A 19,724-nucleotide genomic window follows, 5' to 3' on the forward strand; every position below is an offset into this window, starting at 1 on the left:
AGCAGATCCATAGCAATCAGACTGAAGTCGTTCCTGGAAAACTCCACAGCAAAAAAAAAAAAAAAAAAAAGAACAAATTAATTAACATGGGTAGCAAATAAAGCAATAAAGCAAGATATAGGATAGGGGGGGATATTGTAACACTGCAGGTGGCTTTGATTTGGTTTACAAGAACACTTGGCATCAGTTCAGCCATGGGCTCTCTTACATACCTTGGATCATACTGAGCCAGCTTCTGCAAAAAATTACTACAAAATCCTTTCAAAATCAAAAAAATTCTACAACACACATAGTGTACATTTGACTGTGTACCTTAGTAAGCCTACAGTAAAAATGGCTTCCTACTAGGAAGTCTGAATAAACTGGGGTATAGAATGTAGTGTTTGAATCTTTTTTCTTTCTCTGCTCTGTTGTTAACCAGCTAAAATCTCTTTCTGTTGGAAGAGCTCATCACTGAAAGCATGGTCAAACTTTTATACAGAATCTCTGGGTTTTACTGCTTTTCTGGCCAAGGACTTTCTGCACAGCAGAAGAGAAACATTCCTGCTTGCTAAGGGGCCTGTGACAGAACAGTATCTTATCAAAAATATAATAAAAGCAAGTACAGCATGGACCAGGAACTTTGGGTTTTGTACTTTTTCTGTCCATACTTACAGCTATAAGAGGTTTAATCTGACTGTATTTGAAAACTGCAACAGCATGTTCACCTTTTTTTTTTTTGGGAAATGACAAATTAAAATCACATTGGAAAAAAGGCTGAGATGTGAGATGGTGGCAAAACCATCCTTACCAAAGGCTTCTAAAATTGTTAGAGATGACAACATCCCCAAAAGCAAGCATAATTAGTCTATTTCTTACTGTAAAACTGTGTCACTTTGCGACGTGATGCAGATGGTATAAATTGCTTTGAAGAAAAATAGTAGAATCCCAAAATGCAGTCAAATCAGTAGAGCTATATCCAAGAATTTTGTGGCAGAGCATACAGAATTCTATACTACAAAATGAACAAGGCAAGAACTAATTTAGCTGTATATTACACAGTTACTAAAAATACAAGCAGCAATCTCAAGTAAACGCTAGATCCCTCAGTAGTTAGACAAAATTTTATTATTTCATTTATTAGAAAGAAACAATCCACAATAACTTGTCCTAAATTAAGTTTTTAAATGCATAAGACATGATAAGCTAACACCAGTTCAAAACGGAGCTGAGAAAAACTAAATTATCCTTGTGACTATCAGCCCTATTTCTACCATGAAAAAAAAACCCACACAAACAAAAAGGTAATGGAGAACCACAAAAAGAAACAAAATAAACTAAAAAGGAAAAAACCAAAATCTAATGAAAGGTGTACAGTTTTTCAGTATGAGCTCTGGAAACCACTCATGCACTGGATTGAACAATTTATTTCTGAACTCTTTCCATCATACATGTTGACTTTCAAAAAGGTTTTTTGATAGAAGTAGCACAATCAGAACTAAATGAATCCAAATGTTTGTGTGTGTAATGCAAACCCCCAAATTTAAAATAAATATTTGCTACTAACATGTCATATAGAATAAATAACAATTTTATTTTTAAAAAGTGCACAGAAATAGATCATTAGCACACATCAGTATTTGTTAAGATGGATAAGCATTTGCAAATAAAAGGTCCGTATTCAACACATTACTAACAACTAATAATGAAATAGAATGGGTATTGCCTATGCATAAACAAACTTAAAGTTTTGGTCAAAAAATACATATTATTTAAGTAACAATTGTAAATCACATATTTAACTGAATGTACTATTTTAAAAAAACATAGCATATATCTACAAAACTTACTAGAATTTAGAACTGAAATTAAACCAGGAATTTTTTCTTGTATAATCCTGTATCAGCTGAATATTTACATGTGTTTTACTTGAGGCACAAGCCATCTTATTGAACAGCAGCTCTGGAACTCAGACAAATACTTAAATATCTCACTGGAGCTGTGTCACCAGGGTATATCAGCACATTCAGAGCTTAAACTATACCTCTATCTAAAAATTTTTTCTACTCATATTTTTAAAATACTACTATAGTGTATTCCTGAGCATAATGATGAGATGTAGAGAAAAGTGGCTGGATGGGACAGCCTTGTGGTGGCAACTCTCCCATGTAGTGTAGGGCTATACTGGGGCTAAACTGCAGGGGAAGAAAGAGAATGAATCTAATGATCTCAATTTTTGCCTGTTTTAATAGGTTAGATATCATTGAATTGAAAGATAATCTGTGATCACCTGCATTTACCATGGACTAAAAGGACTCAGGTAAGATTTTACAGGCCAGGACATTCACAGACCCATTGTGTGCATACCCCACACATACACACCTGCTGCTGCTGCCATGCACTTGGCTTTGCCCTGCTGTGCCATGGAGAACACAAAGGTTTCTGTCAGCAACACCAGCTCCATTCCCCACGTGTGCCCAGCCACTGGGAAACAGCAGTGGCTCTCCTGTTTCTCCTGCCCACAACAGATGTCTTCCTAGGGAAGAATTAACATCAAAAAATTTAATCTGTTAAAATAGTGTAAGGCCTCAATGGCTTTGCCTCCAACAAGACTGGGAGCTCAATCCTGACAAGTTTCTCTACTATAAAATAGATTAAAGAATTCAGCCAAACATTGTTACATATGCATCTTTCAAAAACTGCAAATAATTCCGGATGCTCTGGTTCTTGATCACTGACTTCTGTAGGCTGGTCTCCAGCTCTTTCAAATGTACTTCATGGTGCTTTTCATTCTAATGAAAAAAGAAAAATGCACAGAAACTTAGAAACAAAATATAAATCAATCAAGACACAAAGAACCTAATTTTTATAGCTTTGTTTACCTGTAAATGTTTTCAGAGGTTCCACAAAAGCAAAGGTGTTAAAGCTTCAAAGGATTGAAGCTTTTATTTATGTTCAGTCAGGACCAAACTGAACATGTTTGGATAGACTTAAATCAAAAAAAGCCCTACAATAATTTATAAAAATTATAAATTCAGATTACTGGCATTAACTCAGGAAAGAAAAACAAGCTATCACTACATCATTATAGTATTGTTATGCACCTAATCAAATGTAGATATGCTTACTGAACACAATTGATCTGAGGGAAATTACAACTTCATACTTTATTTTTGTCTTGCAGGGAAAACTCAACTGAGTAAGAGTTGTAAATTCAATATTATTCAAGTGATTTAGTTAGACTGGACTTCTGTGAGGTTGGTGGGAAATGTCAATGTACAAAGTATATTGTCAAGTTGAACTCATTTACTGCTCTGAAAAGTGTGTCTCAACTGTATTAGTAGTGTGTTTTCAGTAAAAGGAACTTGTTTTTGTAAATGGCAAGTGATTTCTTGAATCACAAACAGCATTATTTACTCACATGGTGAAATAAGAAGAGGAGTTGTTTTTTTTCTTCTTGCTTCTTTCTCACTTCAGCTTCAAGAAGTAGCAGTTTTGTCTGAAAGGCTTGTTCTTTGTATGATATTTTTTCCCATTCTTCAGCTACCTATAAAAGTAATGAGAAAGAAAGGATATATATATATATATACACACAATGTATTTATAAATTATATATGTATTACATATATATTTACTCTTAAAACCCAAATAAAATTATTTTCTTATCTCTTAACATTAATAGCTCTATTTCCTAATCTTTAATTGAATACTTAACTTATTTCACATGCACAGGTATTTAACAAACCTGAGAAATATTCTGGCTAAATTTGAAAGCTGTTTCAATTTGGGAAAAAAAAAAAGTAATACAGTGGGAGTGGAAGAATTTTTAGCTTATTTTCAAGTTAAGCCAAAATTTTAGTTTTCTGAAAACCAAAGAAATATCTTCAGTAGTGAAAAAAATCAGATGGTTATTTCTACATTTTCAATCTGAAATTACATTTTTTCTGATTAAACTAATATAATTCACTACAATGTAAATTCCTACATTTCCTCTTGAATTTTTTGATAGATTGTTTGCATAATTTCTATAAATTATAATATTCTGCTTAATATAGAAAGAATGCAAAATCTTCCTCTAAAAGGAGAAGGATTTCAACACCAACATTCTTGTGGGCATTTAATACAAAGAAAAAGTAAGATTAAGCTTTTGTACAGAAACTTTTTGCCATATGTGTGGGATTTAATATAAGGTGGTTAAAGAATTTTGATTTGTCAATTAAAAAAAAGATCATAAAACATTGGCAAATTGAAACTTGGTATTTACTTCCATAGTATCCAAACTTGATAAAGAAATTGAATTGTTCCATCCTTACTTAAACATGCAGAAATTCACAGTAATTTTTAGTAGTTCTCCCTACATGCAAAATAGTCTTGTCCCATAACTTTTCTCAAGCTCATTTTTAATGTCATTTTTAAATAGAAAGTAGAAAACAAGATTGAGAGATGTATTAAATCACCAATACCATTTTTCTCCCTTCTTCCAAAGCAGATTCAAGTTGTCTGGTCAATGCATTATATTCTGCAATTTTCTCTTCAAGCTGCAATTTACTGCTCTGAAGACTCTCATCTTCTTTCCTGAGCTGGTGAGCAAGTTCTTCATTCTGATATTCCATCTGTCCTAAGTGTCTTTACACAAAACAGATAAGTGCATTAAAATTCACTACAGCAGAAAAGTGTAGTAATGAATTTTGATCAGATTCTTCAAATTACCTTTGAAGATCTCCATATTTCTTCTGAATGTTACAGATCTCTTCTTCTAAGTAAAGATTGCCCATAGAAGTTACACTATGGTTATCCTGTGAAAATGATAATTTGTTTCTAGTTGAAGAGACCTGTATACAGGATCTTAATGGAGTCAAGTAAGTCTGTCTATTAAAATCCATCAAAAAATTTAACTGTAATTTCAGATAAATGCTATATTTATTCAGACAAATGCTATACTATAATCAAGTAAATATTATCTTGCATTATTGTACCTTGTAAAATTATCTTAAATTAGTAAAATACAGCTAAAGTTGGAGACTAAAATTTTGTATGAACACTTTAAGGCTGAAAACCCCCTATGTAACAAAGTCCTAAAAAACTCCATGTGCTGCCCATGCAGCCTTGTGTATCAGGGCCAGCTAAAAAGGCTCCCTCACACTACAGTCACAGGAAGCATACAAATAACACTTCATACACATATGGTTATCACAGGAGAACAGTGCAGCACAGCCGAAGAATTTCGGAATGCATAGAATGTGAAAAAAGACAAGTTCGTGAAAAAAGATACATCAGCAGCAGAAGCTGATGAAGAAGAAGACAGTCTTCTCCAGCCCAGAATCCAGAGTGCTAAACTTTTACACATTTTCCTTCAAATCTCAGTAGCAATAAGATTATTGCTCCTTGTTGCACCCATCAGCAGCATGTTAGCAATAAACAGGCACATCAACAGCCTGTGGGTGCCATCATTTACAGGGGTGAGCAGCACCATTCTTTGGACTACCTCAGGCAGTCCCATCCAGCAATTTGAGCTCATCTGCCTGATTGTGTTTATCAGAATTGCAGGCTGTTCAGGTAGCAGCACACTGGTAGTAGCAGAAATTAGTCCAGATGAACCCAGGAGAGGTTTTCTGCAGAAGGAGCAATTGCTCCAAAATGAATTTTCCTAAATTCTGGTCATAGAGTCAAGGGTAAAGTACATCAATCACCAAGACTTAATGCTGAAATTTAACTACTGTTCCACCAGACTAGTGATTATATTCCCAATTATTTTGCTATACTTAAGAGGTTCTTCTCCACTTTTTCAAGTAAACATGTAGTTAATTAAAATGACATTCATCATTTTATATGATGTATAAATTTTGCACCTCAAAATTAATTATTGTTTAAGTACTTGATTTAAGAGTTTATGAACATTCCTGGAAGAATCAAAAATCAAGAGCAATGTTTTATATAAAGTCTGTAGGACCACAGAGACTCACATTACTTCAGCTGTAGTTTTCCTACTGACATAGCAGGATAGGCCCCTTTCCCACCCTACTAACTTAAAAATCTTTGTCATTTATGCTCTTCTAACTTAAAAGCACATTAAAATAAAGACAAAAAACAATAACAAAAAAACCCCAAACCTACCCTGCCATAGAAATTGATGTCAGAGAAAAAAAAAGTCCAGGAAAATTCATTTTCAGGCTTTAGAGAAAATACAAGCATTAGTGTTAAATACAGCTAAAAATTGCAATTATCCTATTAAAGCATATTTTAAAAGTACTTACTCAACTAAAAAATTTTAAAATGTTATACATCATGAAGAATATAATTTATCTAATTAAATATTGTATGGTTTATAAATTTGCCATTAAAAACAAAACTAATGTAGAATTAAATTGTTCTACTAAATACAAAAATTATCTAGACTTGCATTCATTTCCAGGGAAGAATTCTGCAACACATCTCAGGACATAAGAATTCAAAAAGATCAAAAATATATTCATTATAAAAGTTACAAGCCTTATCACATAATGAATTCACATAAATACAGTTGGCAATAGTTTTATTTGCATTATCTGATTTCCACAGAAATTGATTTATGATGATTTCCACAGAAATTTTGATTTATGAAGAAAATAACAAAGGAAACCTCACCACTGTCACACACACCAATAGGAAAATGCCCCAGTGACATTTTACCACGTAATTTTCTCATTTATCTTTAGAAATTAGCATGTTCTAACCACCTGAAGCTCCAGCTCCCTGAGGGTTTTGCATTTCTGTGCACAGATCCTTTCCCAGGCCAGAAGTTTTTGCTGATTTTCCTCAGCTGCTTTCAGCAAGTCACAAACATGTTCTAACTCCTTTAACTCAGCCTCCATTTTGTGCCTCACCTGCATAGTAGCATCACAGGAGAAAAATGTAAATGTAAAACCATAAATTAATTGTAATACGTAATGGATTTTCATGTAGGTAATAAAGCTAAAATTCTATACAATATGTCACCTATTTTATAAAATACTGAAAAAGATACAAGTTCTTTTCTGATACTTAAGAATGTGCTGTCTTCCAGTGTTCAGCTCCATCTGCTGAAAAATTTATAACTCATCTTTGTATGGAGTCAATCTTAACTGTTAGTTAAAAAGAAAAGAACTTATAATACGTTTGCTTCCATGTGCAACTTTCACAACTGTTCTGTCAAAAAGATAGTTTCAAAATCATCAATGATAAAATCATACTTTTGAAAGTGATAAAGGAATTCTGCAATTCTAAAATAGTAGCCAAAATACTTAGTAATTGCACTAGAAATCATTGCTCCATTGTTTGCAATTGTGTAGTATCCAAAAAGCACCAGCTTTAGATAGCAGTCAGTAAAACTCAGAAATTTAAAACCAAGAGACAGTACCTTGTGACTTCTAACAAGATCACAAAAATGTAGAAAAGATCTGTGTTCTACAGAATTATTTGGAAACATTCTTTACTACTGAAAAACTTACCTTATCTGCTTCTAAGCATTTGTTTTCTGTTATTTTTTTGTTTTCATTTAAGACTGTTTCATATCTGGATTTCAATTCTTCCACAGCAATTTGTCTTTTTTGTACCTAGGACAACATACATTATTCACATACATTTGCAAGGTCCTTCATTTAAATATAGAAAAGGTAGAATCATTAGTATGAAGCATAAAGGAAAACCTCTGACTTCTAAGCAGTATCTCAAAATTTATTATTTGAAGTTATTTATTTTCATTACCCTACTTGTCACAGGAAGTACAAATTGGTTACCAGGTAAAGAGCACTGTCATATCAGCAGTGTGTTATGAGCAATGCAGAATGAGCTACAGCTGTGCTGTAGAAACAGCCAGTGTAACTCACACCTCTGTCCCCAAATAACAGCTGTCACTGACACTTCCCATCTGGAGTCACTACAGCCCTGACCTAGAGAATTCACTCCACTCACTGCTTAAGACTGGCTGTTACTTGGAACTACATCTACCATCTTGAAGCTGGCAGCAACTTTAATTATGATGAGGCATTCCAAAGACAAGGCTCTCTGGCTCTACTCTAGATTTTGTATTATGTCTTTCTTTTCTCTTGTCAGTGATTAAAAAAAAAATCAGTAAGTGAAGAATGTCAATGAAATTGTGTCTATACTATAGCATAAATAGACACATATTTGAATCAATGTTCTAAAACTTCTGTGTGAATGAAGTCAAATACAAAAAATGAATTGATAAAAAGCCCATTATAAGTTTGATTTATTTGTTTCGCTGGTATTTCTTTGTGGATTTCCCCACTGAAATAAAACAACTCATATAACCCTATACTCATAACCTTAATATATATTTCTTGAATGAACTTGGATTTCTTGAGCTTACTTGAATACTGATATGCTCTTAGGAACATGAAGATAAAACATGGCCAAGTAGAGGTAAAATATCATCAGTATATCCACTGAAGACATCAGAGTCAAACTTTTTAAACATCTGGTTTACTGGGTCACTAACCCGCTTTTTAGCAAGCAAATCTTGTCAAAGCAATCTTGTCTTGTTGGCTTCAATGAGCTTCAAGTGGGCTTCACACAATTCAGTACAGACAATGTGTACCTGTAACTGTGTGGAGACTATTCTTCCATATGGTCTGTAATAGCAATTTCTTCTTTCATACTCAATATTACAAAAATACTACAATCCCCATGACAACAAAATGGATTTATTACAAACAAAACCTTTATCATTTCCTCAAAATGGCTTACAAATTAAAAAAAAAACACTTGAAGATTTCAAACATGGTAAGTCACCTCATTTTTACTGTGTTCTACAAGGTTTTCCTGTAGCTTTGCTTTTTCTTGAAGATGAAGCAACTCATATTCAACAGATGCTGTACTTTTCTCCAATGTAGCAAGGGAAGCCTTGATCAAAAATAGAAAATATAAAAATGTTAAGAGTGTTACATTCTACAATATATTACCAGCAAGTGACTGGCACTAGGAAGAGTGATGTAAGTATTTTTCCTGTCAAACAAAAATGATAGTCTATAGTTCATTTGTCAGCTCATCAGAACACTTATATCAGATGATAAAACCTGCAAACTCTTTCAAAATTGAAATTAAACTCAGTTCTTTCATTTGAAAGTTTAACAAACATAAAAGAACAATTTCTACTTAAGAAATTGTGCAGTTATTGACAGTAAAATAAACAGCATTCGGATTAAGCAGATATATCATCAGACAACTCTGTTCCTAGATTTGCCACAAATTTCCACTGGAGAATTTTCAGTATCTCATTTGTCCTTACTATTATAAACGGATGGCAAACTTATTCTGCAGGTCTGGGGTCTCTAGACAAAAGGTCAAAAGAGAATTAATATAGTTGCTTCATTAATGTGTGAGAAATGTATAGCCATTCAACAATGATTTATAATCTCACCTTTAATTTTTTGTTTTCAAGGTAAATATTTTCATTTTCAGAGTTAACAGAATTTAGCTTTCCAAGAATTTCCTTTTCTGAGTTTCTTCTCCATTTCTCCCTTCTTTCCATGTCTTCCATCAGGCCTCGGATCTGACTTGTAAGACAGGCAAGTTCTCTATATTACACAATGCTTCCAAAACTCTCACTATGAAAATTAAACTGAACCTTAACACATTCCCCTTCATAATATATATATATATATAAAAGGGAGAATGCATTTATGCATCCAAAGAAAGGATTATCTGCTTATATTCTGAAATAAACTCTCTGCAAGAGGAGAGTTTCTACTCCAAGGAAGGTGTCTTAGCTCAGTTATAGAACACCAAATGATACTTCCAAGAGAACTATGCATATGCACACTGTACAAAATATAATTATACTGAATTTATAGGGCATATCACATAATGTCCTACTAAGAACACTCATTAGCTACTTTAGGAATGTTACTTTCTATTATTAAAAGCAGCAAACTGTGCTAGGCCTCATTTTTTGCTTTTTTTTGGTTAATAAAGTTCACAAAATTTGCTTTGCTGTTTAGTCAGCCACACACTGCGTAGTAGAACAAGTCTTGTTAGAATGGCACATTTCAAGTAAAGACTTGTATTTTCAGCTGAAACGAAAACAGCAAAAACCAGCTGGAAGCAGAATGAGTATTTGTTCTTTCTTAGATGCCTTCCTATATACACTGGACCAACAATGGGCTAGACAGATTTCTGGACTGATGTCATCTACCTGCCCTGTGGTTAAATTTTAAAATCTGCTGCAAATATTTTCAGAAAAGCCAGATTTTCTGGTACAAAAGCAAAATACTTAAGCCATTTTAATGTGAGCTGTTAAATACTTGAGCATGAATCAAGATCTCTGTGAAATAAACATTATCTTGGACCTAGAATAAAGGCATCTAACAGTTTCTTTTGCTGGTTTAAATTATAGTCTATATTTCTAACAACAGAAATGGTAAAAGGACATTTGTCATTGTCTGCTCAAAAAATAACATATCCTTCACGTACATTAAGATTTGACTGTGTAATTTAAATAAGGTTGGATAATTTTGTTCTGCTTTTCCTTACATGAGTGAACTGTTCGAATGGCATCTGAGAGGAACCCTTCTCTATCCTCTACTGAGGTCAGACATTAGTGGAACTGAAATAATTTGGCCATCACTAGTCTGAAGTAGGACTTACAAGACAAAGAACCTTTTTCTATTCTGTAAACAAAAGGGTTAACACTCAAGCTTTTGAATCAGTTATTAGATAAGTGGTTATGTGGAGGCCTCATAGGAGCTGCCAGCAAGTTCAGGCTGATCAGAAGAATGCAGGAAAAGGAATATGTTTCTTACTGGTAAAGGGGAATAAACTTTCAAAAGAAGTGAAATGCAACAGAGAGGAGGCTAAAAATCTTAAATTTGTTCTTATTTCCAACTTCCAAATTCTGCTCAGAATTTTAAAATATTAATAAACTCATTTACATTGTCAACAATGAGTATTGCACTACTAAATATCAACACCCTGTGACCACAGAATTAAATAAACAAAAAAGACCAACAGTCTATGGTGGTTTGACAGGAAATGTTTTTGGAAGGTGCTGTGGTCAGCAACTTACTTCTCATGATCTTCTATTTGAACTTCTAACATTGCCTTTTCTTCAACTATTCTATCATGCTGGTTTTTCCAGACATCAGAAGCTGACAGTATCTCACCCAGTTTGACTTCCTAGAGAATGCAGAAATTATAAATTATGTAACAAAAGAATGCCACTGAAGAATGCCATTTAATTCTACAAATTTTAGATAATAGAGGTATTTAATATAAGATGGTTTTATTGGATCTCCCTTGTACAAATCAACACAAATTTTCTCTCATCTCAAAAGAAAACCAACAAAATTACCCACATTTAAAAAAATCAAAACCTAACTACAGACTTACTTTCAAGGCAGAGACATAGTTAAACACTGGTACTGTATATCAACTGTAGAATACAATATCTCAAAATTTAAGATGACAATCTTTTCTTACCAAAAAAAAATTCTCTTTAATATATCTCTATTACATATAAATTATATCAATTAATAAATGAATAAAATGTTGCCAAAATATTATAAGAATGAAAAATGCTAGCTGGGTAAGGAATGAAGCATTAGGTAAAATCCCTTAAATGAATATAGATAAAACTATTGATAGGCAAAGCAAGATTCCAAGGAACATCTTGGATTAAGGAAGTTTTATGTTTGGATTTTGAAAAGGTTCAGAGCAAGCAGCTTTGAAACTAAAAGCTAAGTAACCACATGAGACATCACATATTAATAAATAAAGAAAACTAACACTTCAAACCTCAGTCATGGATTCTCAGTTAGTACACTGTATTCCTGAGGTAGTCAGTGCTTATCCACAGAGGACTAACAGGAAGACCAGGAGAGGTTTAACCAAAAGCTGATGACACTCCTCTTGCTTCCTACAGCTTAAAATGTTCAAGCTCTTAAGACAATCACTAAATTTTAACAAAACAAAAGCAGTTAAAAGTAATAGCTTGCAGGACACCTATAGCAACCTTTTCCTTAAGAAATGAGCAGCAAAACAAAAGACATACAAGCACAGCATAATGAAACAAATTTTTCTATTTTCCACAGGTGAAAGTCTTTCATTTGTTTAATTTCAAGCAATACATTATAACATTGCTCATAGCATAGTCACTCACATGTTCTTTTATTTTTGAGGTTACATCTTTCACAGCTTCTTCTAAGCATTGAGCTCTTTGTTTCTGGGACCTTATTGCTTTTTCCAGAGCTATCTTCTTTTGCTCGTTTGTTTCCTTTAAGGCTAACTTCTGGCACTTGTATTCACCAATTTGATGTTTCCACTCTGCTATTTTATTTTTTAGAGTCTGCAGCATAATTAAAATCAACTCTTCAGATTCCAAGCCTTACAGATAATTTTGCGCTATAAAATAATTAGGAAGAGCTGTTACATTTATAACATCTGTTTCCATATAATCTTGGTATCTCAAATCTTGTGGTTGATATAAGGAGCTAGCTAAGTACAACAGTTGGCAAGAAAAACACAGAGAGAAAGTCATTACAAAGATGAAAAGAAGAGGCTGAGAAGGTGCAGGAGCAGGCAGGAGCAGAGGGAAAGACAGCAATCTAACCATGTCTGTGTGCTCTTGCAAACGGACGCAGAATTTCCACGGGCAAGGCATGGTATCAACACTACATGATGATATTCATTAAGAGCAATACCAGACTGTTTCAAGGAGAATCTCAGATCCACTTATCAAAAATGACCAAGCTACCAATAGACAATTAGTTTCATAAAGACAAGTGTAAGTCCTGTTCATATCTCTTACTATTCTTCCACCAAACTCCAGCAATTTATGTAAGCCAGCAGTGTTAACTTTCTTAGTTCAGTGATAAATATCTGAATTGTAGGAATGATTAATGCATTTGTTTCCTTCCTTTTAGCCTAGGTCTGACACTACATTATGTACTACTAGTTAACTACTGAATCTGTGAATGCGCTAGCCTTATTCAAGATACTCATTGACAGTTGCTATAAAATATGCATATTATGGGTAGCTCTCAGTAAAGTTCCTGCTAATGGCCTAAAACTTTTACAGAATCAAAGCAAAATGTATGTGGTTTTCCAAGTAAAAGATGGTCTCAGGTACTCGGATTCACTGAAAAGCTGAAGTACTACTTCAAAAAAAAGGAAATTACAAAAAAGACCCAAATATATAAAAAGTGTTTTTCCTATATAAATGCTTACAGGGCACCTAATAAACAAAGATGTGGCTTGAGGTGGTGGATAAACATAGCAAACAAAATTTCAGTCTATGTATGGATTTCAGCTGTCAGTGTAAGTAAACAGCTGCTATCCCCCATTATAACCACAGGAGGTCAGAATCACGCTAAGAATAAGTGCTTTGGGCATTAGCCAGTGGCTGAGGTAAATTCGAATTGAGAACTGATTTCATAGGGGCAATGCCTAAGCTTTTGCAAGCTTTTGTCTAGTTATTAACAAAATCAACTCCAGGATTTAAGCTAGCAAACGACTTCAGCAATTTCTGAAAGTGATCAAAACTTTTAAATAGAGATTGAATGGCAATACAGCTGCATATCAAGTTATTTTATCTAATGAAAATGTTGTTGGAATTCTATAATTGTACTAGGTAGAACAAGAAAACAATTTTTATTTAGAAAGAAACATGAGACATTTATGCAGACGTAGACATGTGATTTGAAATTGCCTTGCTACATGTTGGGTAACAATCTCAAATGATTCAATTAGCAGGGGATGCATGCTAGTAAAAGAGTTTGGAAATTAGAAATACATTGTTTTTAGCCAATATTTTCTCACTCATGCCTATGTTCTTGACAAGTTTCATATACTGTATTCTGAGGCCACATACAGCTGCAGCCTTTCACACATGACCTCCTCCTTGCCTTCTTCTAAAGCCAGTAACTGATTCAAACGCTCAAATTTAACTTGTGCTTTTTAGAACAGAAAATGGAAATAATTTAACCTACTTTAAACAAAATGAGATTAGGCATTAGTCATCAGTGTTTTACTTTCAGTCAGTATTAAGAGACTTATTGATTCTTCACAGACAATAAGAAAAAACAGGGTGTGGCTGTCACTGTTCTCTCAGAACAGGAAGTCACCATAGGGACTTGCTTATCTCTTGACCATATGGAAACTTCTAGACAGTGCAGTTAAGTGAGTGCAAACACATTTATGCACGTTTCACTTTGCTCCACCAGAACTGTACAAGTGTGCATAAGTTGAGAAAAGAAAAAACACCAACAAACAACATTGCAATTCAAATAATGTGGCCAGGCAGATCTTGCAAAACATAAATGGTTATGATTTTAACTGTTTTGGATTTTTCTTCTATCAATAATTTGATTTCAAAACAGGTTTGTTTGTTTTTGGGGTTTTTTTCCCAATTAACTGAAACACAAGTAAAAATATTTTGACCTGCATTTTCACTTTTAATTCATAATTTTCTGCTTCTTTTCTTTCAATCTGATGCTGCAGGTGAGCTTGTACTTCCTTTACTGATTTTGACAGGTGGTCCCGTCTCTGTATCTTGATCTAGGAAAGATAAACACAAATTTATTGTACAATGCTGTATGATGCTCTCTGTATTTTTTCTACTATGCTGTAGTTTCTAACTGACATTTGAATGTCCTCAAAACCTGGAAAAGAAAAAACATGCTCTACCAGTATATTCACAATTAGTAATTTGCTACTAACTGTATTAATGTTAAACAGAAATCACCAACTTGAAACAATTTATGTATAATTTTACGTATAATATTTAATCTGAGTTTAAGTAGCAGGAATAAGGCCTGGAAGCATGAACTCAGACATCCAGGCTAAGGAAAGGCATCCAGCTAGCAGGATAACTAACACTGAACCACACTGATCAGCTGTGCTCTGACTAACTAGACCTGAACTGACCTTCATTAAATTCCAAAGACCTTCATCTCCTATTAGAACTATTGATACATTTAATTCAAACTCCAATTTTGGGGCATATGTAAATCACAAGGGAAGAGGAAACTTATGTCATCAGCACTCAGGTCAGATGATTCTATGAAATTTCTTTCAACTTAATTCCTTTGGCTCATTCTAAGTAAGAGGTAATAAGGTAGATAAGTATCGTGTAATCAGTATAGACTGCAAGAGACCAAAAGAATGTACCAGATGAAGTGTTCAATATAGACACCAGTAAGAAAGGCAAATTCAGTCAAGTGTTGATCAAAGTGCCATTTATTGAAATTAATGTAAGAAGAAACAAGGGGACAGCATAGAAAATTATTTATCCTTTCAGATGGTAGGCACCTTAAATTGTCCAACATTAGGTAGTCTCCAGTCAGGGCATGGTATGCCACATAGATCCCACCAACACTGAAGTCTGATGGCATTGGGGTCTCCAGAATTTTTATCGTCTTTTCTGTTCAGCATTTCTATTCTCAAGCAAAAAGATGTTTCCATGAAAATGTGCTCCTTCACTTCAAGATAAAGGCAAAGACATGACAAGAGCCCCCAAAGGCTCCTCTATTATGACCAGCTGGTCAATAGAGGTTAATATCCAGCAGTCAAGTGATATGTTCATAGTACACTGCTGCTCCCTGAAAGGTTTAACTGAGCCTATGCTGTCCCTCACTAACACCGAACCACGCTGCATGGCATGCACACAAAGTGCCCTGGAGGTATTCAATCTGTAAGAGGGATTGCCAAACTGCCTGTAAAATAACTTTCAAACTTTTACAGTGCCCTCTTATACAGGAAAGTTCTCCCCTTTCAGTGCTGGTTTTTGCACTGAGCCCCTTCTTTTTGGTGCAAAGAATGAATGAGCTCTCACCAGACCTGCCAGCCTTTGATGATATTAGCTCTGCTGTCTGTACTACCTGTCCTAAGAGAGCCATGGAAACCAGCTGTGATCAGTATCTGTTTAGCTTACTCCATATTATTCCTTATAAATACTTTTCCTCCAGAATATTCCAAATCAGTAAATGAAAAGTCAAAAGCCACCTTAGTTGGTTTGAATATAGTTTTGATGGTTTGAAGATAATTCTGTAGGAAACACCTTTCAGGATTTTACTTTTTTCATAGGTCTTTGAAATAATTGTTTTACTCAAAATTTTTATTTTTTTTAATTGGGAATCTAGTATGTTGGAAGAAAATATTCATTCTAATGGAACTGATCACTCACTTTTTCACACTGGAGCATGGATGAAAGTTCTTTAATCTGTTTCTCCCTTTCAAGTATTTTTTTCCTGAGATTCTTCATGCGAAAAAAACCAACAAAGAAATTATTTTAATGTCTGTATACAACAAAGCATCAGAAATGCACAGTGATGAACATTTCAGATGTAAAACTAAGATTCCATTTTGTGATGCTAAATCACAAATGCTCCCACTTTGCCACTCTTACTGGAAATTGTATGACTCTATAAGGTCATACGAGCCAATTTCAGATATTCAGCACAGAACAGAGAGAATCAAATTTTAATTTACTTACAGTATTCTGAATTTCACTTTCACTTAGCTCCTGCATCCAAGTATCAATGGTTTTACTGTCTAACTGCAACACAGAAAACATTAAAAATTTATTCTGATTATAACTGATTTTTTTTTTCAATAATTTTAAATTGGTTACATATAATTTGCTACATTTCTAAACCTGGTACATATGACTAGAAAAGCTCACATACTCACAAGCTACTTGGTGATTAAAACCTAAAGATTCAATTTATTTTGTGCATGGAACTTTGTAGCTGAAGAAACAAACCAGGGTCATTCCATACATCTATTTATTTCTTTATTTTATCTAGAAGGGCTCTAAATACCATTGGTAAGTATTATTTAAGCATGTGGTTAAAGGGTAAAAGCATTTGTAGAATTCACAATATTTCAAAGACTAATATTAAGTGCTAAAGCCTTTCAGGAGCCTCAGTTAGGAGAATTTGAAGACTGAGCTAGAAAGCATAAGGTGGAAGATCACAAAAATCAATTTGAGTTAACTCTTTGTAGAATTTATGTGCCCATGATATTGTCAACTAAACATTTATTTTAAAATATCCTACTGTGTGTGTGCGTGCACAACTTCCTATTTTAAAAAAAGCAGGCTTGTGTGGCTTTCAGACTGTAAATCCAAGACATTTTAGTTTCACTAATGAGAAGATGAACCCACGAACTCAAGTTGGAAACTTTGGTATCAAAATTTGACTAGAACTCCTTCATCTTATCCTGGCCTGCATCTATGAACATTCCTTATAATGTTCTGTAATCTTGATGCCATGCCTATCTGTAAAGTCAATCCATGGACCTCAATTCTGCATCCAGGTTTCCACATTTGCATGCACAGCAAACTTATAAATATTGTATTCAGTACAAGTCCTAATCTTTCCTGACTATACTGAATCAGATTTGTTGTCATCAAAAAATAATATATAAACAGGAATGGTGTTTTGTGGCCTGACACTGATTTATCAGCAAAAATACTTAGAAGGCTTCCCAGAACTGAGAAGTGACTGGAAATCTAAATTTATCACACTATCTTTCCATTCTCAGGAAACAGTCTTCCCCACAGTTTGCTCTTTTTGAACTTTCTTTTTATTTAATGACCAACAGAAAGCCTCATGCTTGTAAGACAACTAGCAATGTCTATGAAAACCTGAAAATTAAGATTAAAATTAAAAAATAGACTTCAGAATAAACACCCATTTTGTTAGCTTCTGAAAGAGAGTTAAGAAAGTCAGTAATGACAAATTACATTTAATTTTAAAAGCAATCTACAATCTTCACTCTATCAGGTTTCTGTGTTAGTTCCACATGTGAGTTCTACATGTCTTCTTATACAGGAACTCATTCAGGTTCACCTCCTGTTTTAACAGACATAGTTCAACAAACTCCTTTCAAATTTTTAGTAACTTTCTTAGTGCACGGGACATAACAAAAAAAATCTTCCCACAATGTGTCTTATAAAGAAGATTATATGGATTATATAACAACGTGTTTCTTTCAGACTAGTGTAAGAAACATACATTTCCATTAATTCTGTGTTTATGCCCTACATGTTTTCTTACTTGGTGTTCTAGACTGTCAGATTCTTTGCTCAAATCAGTAAAACACTTCCCATCTTGGATGGCTTTTGTAGTTCTGTGACAATCCTTTTTATCTGGCTGAATCAGTGAACACAGTTTTCCTGTTTCTCCAGGTAGCACACGTGTTTTTCCCTGAAATAGGATTCATAATTATGTAACATTTAGTTTCACTCACAGTTAGGTCACTGATATTGCTGATTCAAGGATATCAACATAAAACAAGTCAGCTCCTCCAGAGAATCTTTTAAGAGCAAGTTTAAAGATCAAAGAATCATTTAGGACTTTCAACAAGGATAAAAGCCTGCCATATCACAGGATGTACCCTCAAACAGTTTGCTCACAGAACACAGCTAATTCACAAGGCAAAGGCAGATATTACCTCCAGTAAAGGTGAAGGCCACGAGCTGCTCAGATTCCAATGTTGCTGTTTTTCACAGCAGACTTCTTCCAATTTGGAGGCAGCAATGGCTTTCCTCTTTTCCCAAACTGGAAAAGCTTCTCACCAAGCCCAGCTGCTCAAGAAAATGATGCTGCCCATGCCATGGCAAGTCCAGAGCCATATCAGACCTAAAACCTAAATGAATCCCATTCCCCCCACTTCCTTATCGGGTACCAGCAACCTGTCATCACCCCTTCTACAACCACCTCTGTCCTGCCTCCACCCTAGCACTCCAGAATGATTGATGCCTTCACCAAGCAGAAAATGAGTAAGAAATTCAGGAAGTTCCCATCTTAAACAATCACTTCCTCGCAGAATCAGAATACAGACTGCTCTCTTTCCAATTGTGTCTGACAGCAAATAAGTACAATCAAACATCTGAGGGTTTTTTTTTTTATTTTATATATGTGTATGAGTGTGTCTTGTTTTATTACAGGTTTAGATTTCCTGGCAGACCTCAGTTTGTGTAACACAGTGCAACTCTCTGTAGCTTTTTCCTGGATATACAACCAAAACCAAGTCCTTGAATTTAATTACTTCCAGTGAAAACAGCACATTGGAAGATTAAACATTTATCATAGCCAATTGATATAAGCAGAAAAGCAGAAAAGAACATGCATTTTGCCACAGTTTCAGTATACTGTTGCATGTCCAGCACTGTCACTTAGCCAGTTTTTGAAATATCACCTACTTCACATCTATAACTAGGAAGTATATTTTAACCTTGTTAACAAAACTAATGCAGTTTAAAAAATCAAGCCTAACAGGAACAGAATGAACTTGCCTCAACAGTGTGAAGAATAAACTTTTCCTGAAGATCAAAGTCCAAGGAAGGAGCAGAACAGTCATGTACAGGTAAAGACAAGGATGCTCTTGATGATGATGACATTTTGATTTAATGCTGTATAACAAGACAATGTATGCCAACATATATTGGAGTTCCACGAATCAGTAACTGAAACATGCCAGGGTGTTCCCACTACCGTGGGACTGCTGGACTGGACCAAGCAGATCCCAGTCACAGCAGAGATGTAACACAGCTAATGCACCTGAAATCTTCCACAAGAATTCACAATTTGCAATTGCTCAGCACTGAATTCACAAACAAGGTGTGCAGAAAGCAAATCTTTCCACAGCAGAAAACTGAATACCCTCGAAGGACAAAGTAAAGCTTGCAACTGCAATTTCCCACTTCCACGCTCCCCAGCACAGAGGGGAGGCTCAGGGGCACAGGTCACTCAATGCCAGCCCTCGCC

At 34.5% G+C, this 19,724-nt stretch overlaps 1 protein-coding gene across 1 annotated transcript; it reads right to left on the reverse strand.

Moving 5' to 3' along the window:
• Nucleotides 1-1,554: 1,554 nt before the first annotated feature.
• Nucleotides 1,555-19,480, reverse strand: ODF2L (outer dense fiber of sperm tails 2 like). The gene is made up of 16 exons (XM_066555852.1): nucleotides 19,253-19,480; nucleotides 18,012-18,161; nucleotides 16,445-16,507; nucleotides 16,136-16,207; nucleotides 14,392-14,508; nucleotides 12,113-12,298; nucleotides 11,021-11,130; nucleotides 9,377-9,512; nucleotides 8,749-8,859; nucleotides 7,446-7,550; nucleotides 6,696-6,842; nucleotides 6,094-6,150; nucleotides 4,690-4,775; nucleotides 4,443-4,605; nucleotides 3,401-3,526; nucleotides 1,555-2,771 (listed from the first exon to the last, which is right to left on the reverse strand). The coding sequence occupies exons 1-16, from the start codon at nucleotides 19,355-19,357 to the stop codon at nucleotides 2,643-2,645; spliced, it is 1,863 nt and encodes a 620-aa protein (XP_066411949.1). The 5' UTR covers nucleotides 19,358-19,480; the 3' UTR covers nucleotides 1,555-2,642.
• Between the last annotated feature and the right edge of the window lie 244 nt (nucleotides 19,481-19,724).

Source organism: Molothrus aeneus, chromosome 9 (assembly GCF_037042795.1).
Source record: "Molothrus aeneus isolate 106 chromosome 9, BPBGC_Maene_1.0, whole genome shotgun sequence".
Classification (NCBI taxonomy): domain Eukaryota; kingdom Metazoa; phylum Chordata; class Aves; order Passeriformes; family Icteridae; genus Molothrus; species Molothrus aeneus.

Bases quoted from the DNA above. Each gene is read 5' to 3' on its own strand.
- ODF2L (XM_066555852.1), bottom strand. From the start codon at position 19,357: ATGTCATCATCATCAAGAGCATCCTTGTCTTTACCTGTACATGACTGT. The intron at 11,131-12,112 runs GTGAGTGACTAT...TGCATTCTCTAG, and splicing joins CCTCAAAAATAAAAGAACAT to GAAGTCAAACTGGGTGAGAT. The intron at 3,527-4,442 runs GTATTGGTGATT...TTACTTTTATAG, and splicing joins TGGAAGAAGGGAGAAAAATG to GTAGCTGAAGAATGGGAAAA.